At 52.7% G+C, this 15,182-nt stretch overlaps 1 protein-coding gene across 1 annotated transcript; it reads right to left on the bottom strand.

The window, feature by feature from the left end:
- Positions 1-6,256: 6,256 nt before the first annotated feature.
- On the bottom strand, positions 6,257-7,225 carry LOC309685044 (olfactory receptor 14A16-like; the record flags this gene model as incomplete). Its single annotated transcript, XM_082500860.1, has 1 exon — positions 6,257-7,225. The coding sequence occupies one exon, from the start codon at positions 7,223-7,225 to the stop codon at positions 6,257-6,259; it is 969 nt and encodes a 322-aa protein (XP_082356986.1).
- Between the last annotated feature and the right edge of the window lie 7,957 nt (positions 7,226-15,182).

The following is a 15,182-nucleotide window of genomic DNA, read 5'->3' as shown; positions in this document are numbered from 1 at the left end:
TAGTTCAGGTCAGTGCTTGGAACAAGAGGGGATGGGGACACACAGCATTTCCCAGGCTGTGTCACGCTGCCTTAGTGTCTCTCCAGCGCTTCCCTTGGCACTGAACCTCTTTTCCAGCACTTCCCCATAGTCCTGGTGCCTCCTTGGACACTGGAATTCATCCCCAACCCAAAATATCACAGCAGCACTGGAAGCGGTGCCTGACGAACCCCCAGATGCGGTGCAGGGCTGGAGTGTGGCCAGCCGGGCTTGTCTGCCGTGGGGCGGGAGGTGTTCCTTCCCCACACAGCGCCATTCTCTGGTGGTCTTGTTGAAGCAAGGAGGGCACTGGCCCTGTGGCTCTCTGTGCACAGCCGGAGGCGGTGACTCCTTGTTAAAACAACCGGCTCGTAACATATGAATTAATAAACCCCACGTCCTCCCAACGTGGCTACTGCTCGTGACCAAATTGGTGCCCCGGGAAGGAGGCACACGGGATAACGGGGTCCGGGTTTAATGCAGAAAGATGCTTTTCCCCCAGCACTGCTTTGCTTTGAAAAAAGCCCTGAAAAGGGCTTTGTTTTCCACCCACAGGAGCAATGCCGGGAACGATGTCTATAAAATCCCCGGCACTTCACCTGAAATGATGCGGCTCATTATCGAGTACGCCTACACCGGCACAGTACCGGTCACGACCGACAACATTGAACGTTTGCTCATAGTGGCCGACCAGTTCAACGTCATGGGCATCGTCAGACTGTGCTGCGAGTTCTTAAAGTCCCAGCTGTGCTTGGAGAACTGCGTCGGCATCTGGAGATTCACCGAGTATTACTACTGCCTTTATTATTGACTTTATTATTGACCTGCGAGAAGAAGCCCATGCTTTCATCCTCCATCACTTGGAGGGGGTGACCAGCGTGTCAAGAGAGTTTCTGGAGCTCTCCGTCAACGAGCTCCAGCGCGTCCTGCAGAAGGAGCAGCTCTGTGGGAAAGAAGAGGCCACGTTCAAGGCCGTTCTGCAATGGATGGCTCAGGGCCCGCAGTACAGGAGGCAGCAGGTTGCAGTCTTGCTGGGCAAGGAAGAGTGGAATGGGGGACAAAGGGCATTTATTTAAAAGAAAGAAAGTCTAGGTTATTCTTAGCTTAGAAAAAATAAACTCAGCATTTTTGACAGTAAGGACTTTGCTTGAAACTTTTGAAATCCTGCCTTCACAAGGGTATAAATTTGCACTTCATATTCACTGTACATACACACCACTCACCCAAATCCCATTGCTTGTTAGCACGTGCATGGTTTCCGAAGGCACACACACTGACACTGACACTATGGAAATGATCAGGTATGTGTTGTCTATGAGTGCCCAGGCCACAGTTGTGTGAGGCATTGCACAAGCATCAGAAATCCTTGCCCAAAAGAGTTTGCAAACCACCCGTTCCTTTCGACTGGGCTCGAAAGGGGGACCATCTTGCATAGGGGAGGATGGCACATCGCTCTCATGTTCTTGAGGCAGTCCTATTCGAGTCATGGTTTCAGTCAGAGTCCTTCCTGAACGATCATTGCCTGGGAGGACAGCACCATAAAGGCAGTCAAGTGCCTTCGGGGCCACCTCTGGGGACAATTCTCGACCTTCGAGGATAACATCATGAAAACTTTACAACTGCCCATGCTGACCCAGGAGAGAGACTGGGACACAAAGTATGGAATTACACGAGTGATTCTCTGTTCATGAGCACGAGTGGTCCCAGTCAAATTGGGACACCCCAAATGCAGTTTCACACATCGTTCTTATACCTTTAGAGCATTCAGGTACAACACAATTTGAGTGATGGCTACGTAACACGCACACACAGGCTGCTGTTTGGCAAAGCAACTCTCATGCTGTGGCATCATCATCCACCTGCTGCTCTCCTAATGGAGACGTCCCTGGAGTCGGTCTTGCTGCAGTTCCTTATCTCTGATGCCAGATGAGGTGAGGGTTTCACAGGGGTGTCAGAGGGGCTGGGAGGCTGGCGTCATCCGCGCAGTGCTGGAGTATCCTTTCTTCTTCAGGCTGGGGGCTGTCTTCTCCTCCCGACAATGAGCTGGGTCCTGTAGTCATGCTGACTGAACCATGGCTATGCAGTACGCAATAGAAATGCTGTATATCATAAGAAAGTTCATACAATTTCATACTCTAAAATGTAATTGTTACAATAGTTCGGGAATGAGATTTTCCTAACAGTCCCTCCTTTTCCTTTCACCGTCAGGGTCACACTATACTCTTCATTATTTAAGTCGTAAGTCAAGTTCATAAGGTAATACACACCCATCTAATTAGAAAGCAAAACAAGAGAGTGAATACAACAACCTAAATCCTTTCAGTTCACAGTCCTGTTCCTAAGTCTGGGAGCCAAGAGGTTAGCCACCCAAAGAGATTTAGGGGAGAACCCTGCCCTATTTTGTGTAATATTTTTAAATGAGTCTTTCTCTTGTTTCTCTCAGTTTTGTTTTTCTGGTCTTGACTGACATAAAAACCCCAGCAGCTCTTATTCAAGAACGCACCTGCTCTGTCCTGTACTTCTAAAAGGTGCTCTAGAGCTAAGCCATTCTATATTACCATTTTTGATAATAATTTGATTTCTTCCTCTAAGGCTGTCATACTGCCTGCCCTCATTAATGGCTTTTTCTAATTCTCTTGACACATTCGCAGTAGCCCTTTCTAGTTTTGCAGACCCTCACTGTGGGATAAAATCTGATACAGACAGGTGGAACTCAGTGCCACATTATCAAAGGCATTTATGAAAGGCAGGTCCTGCTTGACTAACCTGATCTCCTTCTACAACGTGGTCACCCGCTCAGTGGATGAGGGAAAAACTGTGGATGTTGTCTATCTGGACTTTAGTAAAGCCTTTGACACCCTTTCCCACAGCATTCTCCTGGAGAAACTGGCTGCTCATGGCTCGGATGGGCACACGCTTTGCGGCGTAAAAAGCTGTCTGGAAGGCCGTGCCCAGAGAGTGGTGGTGAATGGAGTTAATTGCAGTTGGCGGGCGGTCAGGAGTGGTGTCCCCCAGGGCTCAGTGCTGGGGCCAGTCCTGTTTAACCTCTTTATCAATGATCGGGATGAGGGGATGGAGTGCTCCCTCAGTCAGTTTGCGGATGACACCAAGCTGGGGGGAGTGTTGATCTGCCTGAGGGTAGGGAGGGTCTGCAGAGGGATTCGGACAGACTGGACCCATGGGCCAAGGCAGACTGTAGGAGTTTCAATGAGGCCAAGTGCTGCGTCTCACACTTTGGCCACAACAACCCCCGCCAATGCTACAGGCTTGGGAAGGAGTGTCTGGAAAGCTGCTCAGCAGAGAGGGACCTCTGTTGGTTGACAGTAGCTGAACGTGAGCCAGCAGTGTGACCAGGTGGCCAAGGCGGCCACCATCATCCTGGCCTGTATCAGGACTAGTGTAGTCCTGATTTTCCCCCTGTACTGGGCACTGGGGAGGGCGCATCTGGAGTGCTGTGTTCAGTTTTTGGGCCCTCACCACAAGAAGGACATTGAGGCACTGGAGCGTGTCCGGAGAAGGGCATCGAAACCGGTGAGGGGTCTGGAGCACATGTCTTATGAGGAGCGGCTGAGGGAAGTGGGGTTGTTTCGCCTGGAGAAAAGGAGGCAGAGGGGAGACCTTATCGTTCTCTAAACATATCTGAAAGGAGGTTGCAGAGAGGTGGGGGTCCACCTGTTCTGTCAGGTAACCGGTGTTAGAACAAGAGGAAATGGTTCAATTTGCACCAAGGGAAGTTTCAACTGGATATTAGGAATAATTTCTTCATTGAAAGGGTCATCAGGCATTGGAATGCGTTACTCAGGGCGGTGGTGGAGTCCTCATCCCTGGAGGTGTTTAAGGGTTGTGTAGTTATAGTGCTGAGGGACATGGTTTAGTGATGGGCTTGTCTGTGTTAGGGTAATCATAGAATCATAGAATCATAGAATTAGTGAGGTTGGAAGGGACCTTTAAGATCATCAAGTCCAAACGTTAACCTACCCTGATAAAAACACCACCACTTCTAAACCATGTCCCTAAGCACCTCATCTACCCTTTTCTTAAACACCTCCAGGGATGGTGAATGCACCACCTCTCTGGGCAGCTTATTCCAATGTTTAATAACCCTTTCAGTGAAAAAATGCTTCCTAATATCCAATCTAAACCTGCTCTGACATAACTTGAACCCATTTCCTCTTGTCCTATCACTTGTCACCGGGGAGAAGAGGTCAGCTCCCATCTCTCTAAAACCTCCTTTCAGGTAGTTGTAGAGGGTGATAAGGTCTCCCCTCAGCCTCCTCTTCTCCAGGCCAAACAACCCCAGATCCCTCTGTCGTTCCTCATAAGGTTTGTCCTCCAGACCCTTCACCAGCTTTGTAGCCCTTCTCTGGACACGCTCCAACACCTCAATGTCCTTCTTGTAGTGAGGGGCCCAAAACTGAACACAGTACTCGAGGTGAGGCCTCACCAGTGCCGAGTACAGGGGGATGATGACTTCCCTAGTCCGGCTCACCACACTATTCCTGATGCAGGCCAGGATGGTGTTGGCCTTCTTGGCTGCCTGGGCACACTGCTGGCTCATGCTCAGCCGGCTGTCCACCAACACCCTCAGGTCCTTTTCTGCCAGGCAGCTTTCGAGCCACTCCGCCCCCAGTCTGTAGCGCTGCATGGGGCTGTTGTGACCCAAGTGCAGGACCCGACACTTGGCCTTGTTGAACCTCATACCATTGGCCTCAGCCCATCTGTCCAGCCTGTCCAGATCCCTCTGCAGAGCCAATCTACCCTCAAGCAGATCAACACGCCCCCCCAGTTTAGTGTCGTCTGCGAACTTACTGAGGGTGCACTCGATCCCCTCATCCAGATCATTGATAAAGATATTAAAGAGAACGGGCCCCAGCACCGATCCCTGGGGGACACCACTTGTCACTGGACAGCAACTGGATTTAATTCCATTTACCACCACTCTCTGGACACGGCCATCCAGCCAGTTTTTTACCCAGCGAAGAGTACACCTATCCAGGCCATGAGCAGCCAGTTTCTCCAGGAGAATGCTATGGGAAACGGTGTCAAAAGCCTTGCAAAAATCCAGGTAGATAACATCCACAGCTTTTCCCTCCACCACTAAGTGGGTCACCTTGTCATAGAAGGAGATCAGGTTTGACAGGTTTTAATGATTGGACTATGTGATCTTACAGGTCCTCTCCAATATAGGAGTTTCTGTGATACTGGGATTCTGTGATGATGGCGCTGGGGCAACCTCGCCGGGGTGTCCAGTGGGCACAGGCACAGCCCAGACCCTGCTCGTCTGGTCCATCATGTCTCTCGCAGGAGCCCGGCTGTGCCAGGACACTGCTGTGTGTCCCCACCCTGCACACTCCCACACTTCAGCTCTTCCCTGGGGTTTTCCTCTCTGGGGCACTTCCCATCCCCACCAGCCCAGACACTCCCTGAACCTGGCTATCTCCTGCCCTCTCCCCAGCACAGACCAGCAGAGCAGCCCCATTGAGACTGGTCCCACAGCAGGATGTGCAGGCCAGTGAGACTGTCCACCCAGCCGGCATGCTGAGGAGACCTCCACCCCAGGCAGCTTGCAGCCCCAGCTGCCAAATATCCTCCCAGGATGGCATGAGAGAATTGGCCCAGGGCACCCTCAGGAAGGTCCTTTGGCCCCAGGGACAGGCAGCCTGCCCCGAGCTGCCCCACCGCAGCAAAGGGTTCCTCTTGCCATGGCTGCCTTGCACACACTCGGTGCCCTGCTCTTCTCCCGCCACAGCCCATCTGCCCTCAGAGCCTTTTCCCGAGAGAGCTCATCCGTGCTGGCCTGGCCAGCCGTTCCTGCACCCCCTCCCCAGGCGTCCCACAGCCCCCGAGCTGGTGGTGCGGCTCTGCAGAGCCGGGGGCTGTGGTGCCCAGGGCCATGCTGGTCAGGCTGGGAGGCAGACCCAGCTCAGATGGCTCCTGCCCCCTCCACCTCAGCACACAGATGAGGCCCCTGCAGCTATAGAGAACATCTTGGAGAATGGATCTCAGACAAACAAGTCAGTGCAGGGCCCTTTATTTTGTTTAAACACACAGAGAGAGCAGCTCCTTATTTACAGAAAGTCTCTGCCTAACACAATACAGGCAGATGCTGACATAGAAAAAGGATAAAGGATGGCTCTGGTCTTTTGTTGACAGCATTCATACAACCATGAAATCCAAACACCAAAGACACAAAAGGAAAAACTCTACCAAAGAGAGTCTGGGCCTGTAATGAGTTACATTATGAGTGCTGTGCAGAACAAGATGGGCAGTTCATTGCTGCTTCTGAGAAGAAACCAGTCATCCATTTCCTTAGAGCATCATTGAGCTCCTGGTTCCTCATGCTGTAGATGAGAGGGTTCACTGCTGGAGGCACCACTGAGTACAGGAATGACACCAACAGATTCAGGGATTTGGAGGAGATGGAGGGGGGCTTCAGGTTAGCAAACATGGCAGTACTGATAACGAGGGAGACCACGGCCAGGTGAGGGAGGCACGTGGAAAAGGCTTTGTGCCGTCCCTGCTCCGAGGGGATCCTCAACACAGCCCTCAAGATCTGCACATAGGAGACCAAAATGAAAACAAAACACCCAAAGGCCAAACAGGCGCTAACAACAAGAAGCCCAACTTCCCTGAGGTAAGCATCTGTGCAGGAGAGCCTGAGGATGTGGGGGATTTCACAGAAGACCTGGTGCAGGGCATTGCCCTGGCAGAGGGGGAGTGAAAATGTATTGGCTGTGTGCAGGAGAGAATTGAGTAACCCAATGCCCCAGGCAGCTGCTGCCATGCGGACACAAGCTCTGCTGCCCACGAGGGTCCCGTAGTGTAGGGGATGGCAGATGGCAACGTAGCGGTCATAGGCCATGACGGTGAGAAGAGAAAACTCTGCTGAAATGAAAAAGACAAACAGAAAGACTTGAGCAGCACATCCCAAGTAGGAGATGGCCCTGATGTTCCAGAGGGAATTGGCCATGGCTTTGGGGAGAGTGGTGGAGATGGAGCCCAGGTCAAAGAGGGAGAGGCTGAAGAGGAAGAAGTACATGGGGGTGTGGAGGCGGTGGTCGCAGGCAATGGCGGTGATGATGAGGCCGTTTCCCAGGAGGGCAGCCAGGTAGATGCCCAGGAAGAGCCAGAAGGTCAAGAGCTGCAGCTCCCGTGTGTCTGCCAATGCCAGGAGGAGGAAGTGGGTGATGGAGCTGCTGTTGGACATCTGATCCCTTTGTTCATGAGGGTCTGCCAAAGGAGGAAAGCACACTCACAAGTTAGGGCTGCGCTGAGCAAGTCTCTTCACATTCCCTGTGTCCCATTCTCCTCTGTCCTTCCCAAACACACATTGCCTTCCTCCTTCCTTTTAGGACCTTTTGATTTCCCCAAGTTTTGAGCTCTGCTTTGTTCTGGCCAAACACGGCATGAGGAGGAGGTTTCTGCCCATGGGCTCCGGAGCAGTCACCCCTGCTCGACAGCAGTGGGCATCTGGGAAAGGTGGGGCAGCTTCTGAAAGTCACCGTTTGCCTCATCGGTAATCCCTGTGTCATGAAGACAAGCTGGTCAGCATTTTCCAGCAGGAGAATGCCAGGGAAACTCCCACAAGTGCTCAAAGTGCAGTGATCTCAGCAGAGCCAGCTCACCCCCCAGCTCCACACTGCATTTTCCACAGCCCCACAGGTTTGGCTGGTGTGAAGGACTTTGGTCCCACGGACACAGCTGCGTGGCAATGTTGGCGTGTGAGCCACACCTGAACCCCCTCTTACTAGAGAGTATGGATGTAAGAACAAGAGCAGCATGGACAGGAGGGGAAGGTGGAGAAATGCTCCTGCTGAGAGAAGACAGAGACCCATAGAACTAAGGAGTTTCTCCTCCTTTGTGTATGGCTGCTGAGGAGGCACCTCAGCCAGAAACCCCACAGCCTTGATGTCAGAAGCTCTGCTGAGCGTAAGAGGAGACCAGGGGATTTTCAGTAGAAGGCGCCCTCATTACAGGAGATGGCAGGAAGGTGCCCGAATCACCCTCCCAAGGCACATGGGAGCTGCTCCCTCTCTTTCCCTGCCCAGGGCTCTGCTGCCTGGAGCTGTCCCTGCTGGGAGCTCTTTCTCTGGCAGCGCATCTCCTCGCCGGCAGTGCACACAGAACCCATCACAGATGCTGTGTGCTCAGCTCTGTCCCGCAGACACCTCCTGGCAGCAGAACACTGCCCAGGAGCATTTCTGTGGGTGCAGGCTCTGACAGGAACATCTGACCAACGCTGATAAGGCTGGAAAGGTGATGCTGGGTGCTCTCTGTAAGCTGTAGCATATGGATTTTTCTTACTCCCTGATTTATTCACCTCGAAGTGAAAAAGATTTGGAGGCTCTGTGCCTTCTGAAGAACGGGGAGACAAATCTCCTCGTCTCACCCCCCCCCCCCCAAAAAAAAAAAAAAAAAAAAAAAAAAAGGCAGAAGACTGAAAGCACAAACTCCTTCCCTTTCAGGAAGCTTCTGCCTTGACGTTCTTCTTGAAAAGTTTCCTCTGCCACTGCCCTTCAGCTGTGACCTGACCCACGCAGTTCTCTCTCGGCAACACCAGGACCCTGCCATGCAAGGAGTTGCTCCTTCCACACACACCTTCTCCCCACAGCACCTCCGTGGGAGGGGGAGGGCTGACCCTGGCAGGCGGCAGAGTCCCTGCCCCGGCACACAGCCCCTGGGGTGCAGGGACCCTGCTGGCAAGGACAGCCCTGCCCACCCCTGCCTGCACACCCACCTTCACACATGGCAGTGGTCCTAAGGAGAAGGCAGCCATCGTGCCCTCTCCCTCTGGAGGCACTGCAGGGCATTCCTGCTCTGGAGCACATTCTTTACCTCTACACTAGAGGAAGTGTCGGCGTCCTCCTGAAAGATCACATAGGCCATGGGAGGAGCAGCTTTTGGACATCTTTCCAGGAACTGCAGCTGCAATTGCCCTAACCCAGAGACTTACCATGTCAAGGGCTATGAAGATTTCTCCCCCACAGTGAGCCCTCAGCATCCTCCCTCTCCAGACTGCCCTTAACCTCTCTCTGCCTCCCTGCTCTGCCCTCGCTGCCTGTAGGCATTGCTCTCAGCCCTGCTGTGCCGTGCAGAGGAGCTGCTCCTGGGCAGAGCTGTCTCTCTGCAGCGCTGCCCGCTTGCCAGGAGCTCCCTCTGTCCCAGCAGCCCGGCCCAGCTCAGCAGCAGAGGACCAGCCCATGGTGGCACTCTCTCTGTCCCCTCTGGGCTCCCTCAGAGATGTCCCTGGGGCTCCAGGGGAACCGCCTGTGAAAAAGGCTGATACAATCTCTCATGTTCCCTCCCTCAGCTGCGCAGAGACACTTACTTCCAGCAGTGGTATTTCTCCCAGCAGAAGAAGAGCTGGCCATGAGTACCCCCTCTTCTTGTCCCATCAGTAGCACACACGGTGTCTTGGACTCTTGGTAACAGGATTCCTTATGGCAAGTCACCGCTTGCCTGGTGCCACAGCTGGGGGGCTTCAGCCCAAACGTGCAGCAATGATCTCAGCCAGGGGCACAGACAGGACGAGCTGGAGCCGTTCCTGTGGCAGACAGAGCTGTGACATGGTGGCAGAGCTCAGTCCATCTGGTCTTCAAGGACAGCCTCCTCCAAGCTCTGCTATAGTCCAGATCATAATTCAATCTAACCCTGAAAGGCAATTCAAGGGCACCAGAATGAGTGTTTACTCCTTCAGGAAGAGTTCAAGGAGAAACAAAGCCACTGTGTGGCCACTGCTGAGTTTCAGAGAGTGGGTGGAGCTATATCGGAGATTCTCTACATCCTCTTTGCCTCAGTCTGCCCCAGCAAGGTCTCCCAGGGCTCTGTGACTCGGGGCAGGAATCTGGAGGAACTCCACCAGCAGTGGATTGTTTCCAAGTCACCTTAACTAAGACAATCCTTACCAGTCTATGGGACAGGAGGGGTGGCAGCTGAGGGAGATGACAGGGTAAGCCAATGTCCCAGCATGTCCAATGACACTCCGTAATCATTGAAAGGCCATGGAGGTTGAGGGAGGGAACTCCCTGATGACTGGCAGCATCCAAATATTGCATGCTCTTTTAAAAAAATGGCCAACGGATAAGCAGGGGAACTCAAGGCTGTGCCCCAGAGTGTGTCCGCTCAGAACCCATTTGTGGGTGTCTGAAACCCTGGATTTACCCAGGGCAGTTTGTGTCTCACCGTTCTCTACTTTCGGTGATGGAGGAACACAATTGCTCAGCGCAGGGAGAGAAGCGCTCGTTTTTAAGTTGGAAGTCAGCAAAGTTTTCAACATCTTCCCCCACAATATGCTTGTGCCCGAATTAGGATGTCATGGCTTGCATGGGTGCATAAGGAGATGGGTAACTAACCAGACAGCTGATTGGGCTCAGAGGTCTGTGGTCAATGCGTGGTATTCTGCCTTGAGGCATCTAGCTTGAAAGCTCCTGCGAGGGTCTGTCCTGCCACCTGCCCTGTTTAACATGTTTTTAAGGACCTGGAGAAGATGCAAGTGTTCTTTTTCATAGGATTTGCAGACACTACCCTGGTAGGAAAGGCTGGCATGCCGAAGGACATAGACATGTAACATAGACTATGTAACCTGTTCATAGAAGGGTATCAAATTTTGTCAGGCATGACTTGCCCTTGGTGAAGCCATGCTGGATGCTACCTATCACCTCCTTATTTTCTATGTGCCTCAGCAGAGTTTCCAGGAGGATCCGCTCCATGATCGGGCCAGGCACAGGGGTAAGACTGGCTGGCCTGTAGTCCCCCAGGTCTTCCTTATTTCCCTTTTTGAAAACAGGGCTTATGTTTCCCCTTGGCCAGTCAGCAGGAACCTCACCAGACTGCCACGACTTCTCAAATATGAGGGACAGTGGCTTAGCAACTTTGTCTGCCAGTTCCCTCAGGACCCGCGGATGTGTCTCATCCGGTCCCATGGACTTGTGCACCTTCAGGTTCCTCAGGTGGTTTATACATGATCTTTGCCTACAGTGGGCAGTTCTTCATTTTCCAGCTCCTTGCCTTTGCCCTCTGCATCATGGGCAGTGCGGCTGCAGTCTTTGCCAGAGAAGACTGAGGCAAAAAAGTCACTGAGGACCTCAGCTTTGTCTCTGTCCCGGGTGACCAGTTCTTGCATTTCCTTCTGGAGAGGGCCCACATCTTCCCTAGTCTTTCTTTTCTCGCTGACATACTTAAAGACGGATTTTTTGTTTGTCTTGATGCCCCTGGCCAGATTTAGTTCAATCTGGGCTTTAGCTTGCCTAAACTGATCCGGGGCTGCTTGAACAATTTCTCTGTATTCCTCCCAGGCTTCCCGCCCCTGTTTCCACACCCTATAGGACTCCTTTTCACTTGTGAGCATGTCCAGGAGCTCCTTGTTCATCCATGCAGGCCTCCTGGCTTTTCTGCCTGCCTTCTTCTTTGTAGGGATGCATGACTCTTGAGCTTGGAGAAGGTGAGCCTTGAATATTAACTGGCTTACTTGGGCCCTTCTTCCCTCCAGCGCTTCATCCCATGGCACTATACCAAGCAGATTCTTCAAGGAGCCACAGTCAGCTCTGCTAAAGCCCAGGGTGGTCAGCTTGCTGCGCACCTTCCTCGCTGCCTTGGGCATCTCAAACTCGACCATTTCATGGTCATGGCAGCCCAGGCTGCCCTTGAGCTTGAGAGACTGCCTACCTGCCCTTCTTGTTGGTAAGGACAAGGTCCAGCAGAGCTCCTCTCCTTGTTTGCTCCTCTACCACTGGGAGAAAGACGTTGGCAATACAATCCAAGAACCTCCTGGACTGCCTATGCCCTGCTGTGTTACCCTTCCAACAGATGTCAGCAAACTTGCTGAGGGTACACTCTGTGCCCTCATCCAGGACGTTGATTAAAATGCTGAACAAGACTGGCCAGTACTGACCCCTGGGGAGCACTGCTACTTACAGGCCTCCAACTAGACTCTGCGCCAAACACTATGCTATCAGCCTCATTCCCCACAGTATTCTTGTGTCCAGTTAGGACATTATGGTCTGATTGGGTGGATAAGTAGATGGGTAATAACTGAGATCAGTACTCGGGCTTGGAGGAACTTGGTGAACGCATAGTGTTCTGCCCAGAGGGATGTATCTAGTCGGGTTCCACCATGTTTCAAGGGCTTTTAATTACCCAAAGGAGATGAGAAAATGCTTTTTTTATAGCATTTGTAGATGACACCTCATTGAGGAGAGCAGACACTATATTAGAGGGCAGGGTTGCCATCCCAAGGGACCTAGACAAGGACAGGCCAACAGTAACATCATGTTATCCAACAAGGACAGATCTAAAGTTCTTTTGCTGACTTTGACTAAGGGCCTGAAGTGACAGAGGGCAGGGACTGCCTAGGTTGGTATCAGCACTGCAGGAAAGGCTCTGGTGGTCCTTTGGTTTCATTAGGCAAAACATGGAGCCGTCGGCAAAGGCCAAAAGCATCCTGGGTGGTATGAGCAGGAGCACAGCCAGTGGGAGTGATTACCGCCCTGGGCTCAACACATTTGAGAACAGATCCAGAACACTCCCCCAGGTTCTGACCCCCTTCAATGCCTGAGAGACACTGGTAAACTGGAGCTCATTTAGTGGAGGGCCACCAAGGTGGTCATGGTTGGAGCACTTGTGCTGTGAGAAGAAGCTGAAAAAGCTGGGCTTGTCCAGCTGGAAGAAAGGAAGATCTTGGGGGAACATGCAGCAGCATGTCCCAGTGGACAACAGGATGCCCATGAGCCAGCAATGTGTCTTGGTGGCCGAGAAGGCCAATGGCATGCTGGGGTGCATCAAGCAGAGTGTGGCCAGCAGGTCGAGGGAGGTCATCCTCCCCTCTACTCTGCCCTGGTGAGGCCTCATCTGGAGTACTGTGTCCAGATCTGGGCTCCCCAGTTCAAGAAGGACAGGGAACTGCTGGAGAGGGTCCAGCAAAGGGCTACAAAGATGATGAGGGGATTGGAACATCTGTCTTATGAGGAAAGGCTGAGGGACTTGGGGCTTTTTAGTCTGGAGAAAAGGAGACTGAGGGGGGACCCTATCTATGCTTATAAATACTTAAAGGGAGGGTGCCAGGGGGATGGGAACAGTCTTTTGTCAGTGGTGCCCAGTGACAGGACAAGAGATAACAGGCGCTAACTTGAACATAGGAAGTTCCATCTTAACATGAGGAGGAACTTCTTTCCTTTGAGGGTGGCAGAGCACTGGCACAGGCTGCCCAGAGAGGTGGGGGAGTCTCCCACTCTGGAGACATTCCAAACCCGCCTGGACGTGTCCTGTGCAACTGCTGTAGGTGACCCTGCTCTGGGAGGGGGCTTGGACTAGATGATCTCCAGAAGTCCCTTCCAACCCTGACCACTCTGTGATTCTGTGAAACTGGAGAGACATGGATTTGAAGGGTGGATTGTTCGGTGGATGAGGAACTGGTTTGATGGTCCCATCCAGTAGTGGTCAACGGCCTCATGTCCAGATGGAGACTGGTGACAAGTGGTGAACCTCAGCGGTCTGTACTGGGACCAGTACTGTTCAATATCTTCATCAATGACAAAGGCAGTGGGATCGAGTGCACCTTCATCAAGTATGCTGATGATACCACGCTGAGTGGTGCGGTTGACACTCCCAAGGGACAAGATGTCATCCAGAGGGACCGGGACAGGCTCAAGAAGTGGGCCCGTATGAACAGCATGAGGTTCAACAGGGCCAAGTGAAGGGTCCTGCACCGGGGTCAGGGCAATCCCTGATATCAATACAGCCTGGGGGATGAAGGGATGGAGAGCAGCCCCGCCGAGAAGGACTTGGGTATACTGGGGGATGAAAAGCTGGACATGAGCTGGCAATGTGTGCTCGCAGATCACAAAGCCAACGGTATCCTGGGCTGCATCAAAAGAAGCATCACCACAGGTCGAGGGAGGGCATTCTGCCCCTCTGCTCTGCTTTGGTGAGACCCCACCTGGAGTGCTGCTCCAGCTCTGGAGCCCTCAGCACAGGACAGACATGGACCCGTTTGAGTGGGTCCAGAGGAGGCCACAAAGATGCTCCGAGGGCTGGAGCACCTCTGCTGTGAGGAAAGGTTGAGAGAGTTGGGGTTGTTCAGCCTGGAGAAGAGAGGGCTCTGGGGAGACCTTATTGTGGCCTTCCAGTACCTAAAGGGGGCCTACAGGAGAGCTGGGGACAGAGTTTTTATCAGGGCCTGTTGCGATAGGACAGAGGGTGAGGGCTTTAAACTAAATGGGGGGAAATTTACACTCGATATAAAGAACCTTTTAACAATGAGGATGGTGAGACACCGGCCCAGGTTGCCCAGAGAGACAGGAGATGCCCCATCCCTGGAAACATTCCAGCCAGGTTGGCCGGGGCTTGGAGACAGCTCATCCAGTTGAAGGTGTCCCTGCTCATGGCCGGGGGGTTGCACTAGATGGCCTTTAATGGTCCCTTCCAACCCAGACCATTCCATGATTCTAAACAGAGCCCGTTTTTACTGGGAGGGGACCAAGTCTGTACTGGAAGGGTTTAATGGAATCCAGTTTCAAATGGCACAGTGCCCAGTCGTACTGGGAGGGGATGAGAGGATGCAGTTTATACTGGGAGCGTGCTCAGCCTGTACTTGGAGGGGTTAAAGAGGACTAGTTTGTAGTGGGAGGGGCCAAGTTTGTACTGGCAGGGGTTAAAGCAACCCAGTTTGTACTGTGACAGAGCCCAGACTGTAGTGGGAAGGGGCCAGGGGCTCCAGTGTGGACTGGGAGGGTGGCCCAGAGTACCCTGGGAGGGTCTAAAGGGATAAAGTTTGTACTGGGACAGGGCCCAGTCTGTTTGTACTGAGACGAGGCCCAGACTCTGCTGGGATTGGCTCAGAGGATCCCGTTTCTACGTGGAGAGGGCCCAGTCTGTACTGGGAGGAAACTGGGGGATCCAGTCTGTACTGAGATGAGGCCCAGTCTGTACAGGGCAGTGTTAAAGCGATCCATTTTGTACTGGTACACAGAGCAGTCTGCACTGGGAGCTGGGCTGGGATCCACTTTGGATTAGGAAGAGGCTCTTTCTCTGCTGGGAGGAATTAAAGGGATTCTCTTCATATTGGGACAAGGCCCCTTCTGTACTGGGAGGGAATCAGGGGATGCAGTTTGGACTGGGACAGGGCCCAGTCTGTCCTGGCATAAGTTAGAGGATCCAGATTGTATTGG

The sequence above is a fragment of the Vanellus vanellus genome (assembly GCF_965231255.1).
Source record: "Vanellus vanellus genome assembly, contig: HAP1_SCAFFOLD_125, whole genome shotgun sequence".
Lineage (NCBI taxonomy): Eukaryota > Metazoa > Chordata > Aves > Charadriiformes > Charadriidae > Vanellus > Vanellus vanellus.
Note: the sequence above shows the minus strand (reverse complement) of the source record. Positions and strands in the feature narration are given on the sequence as shown.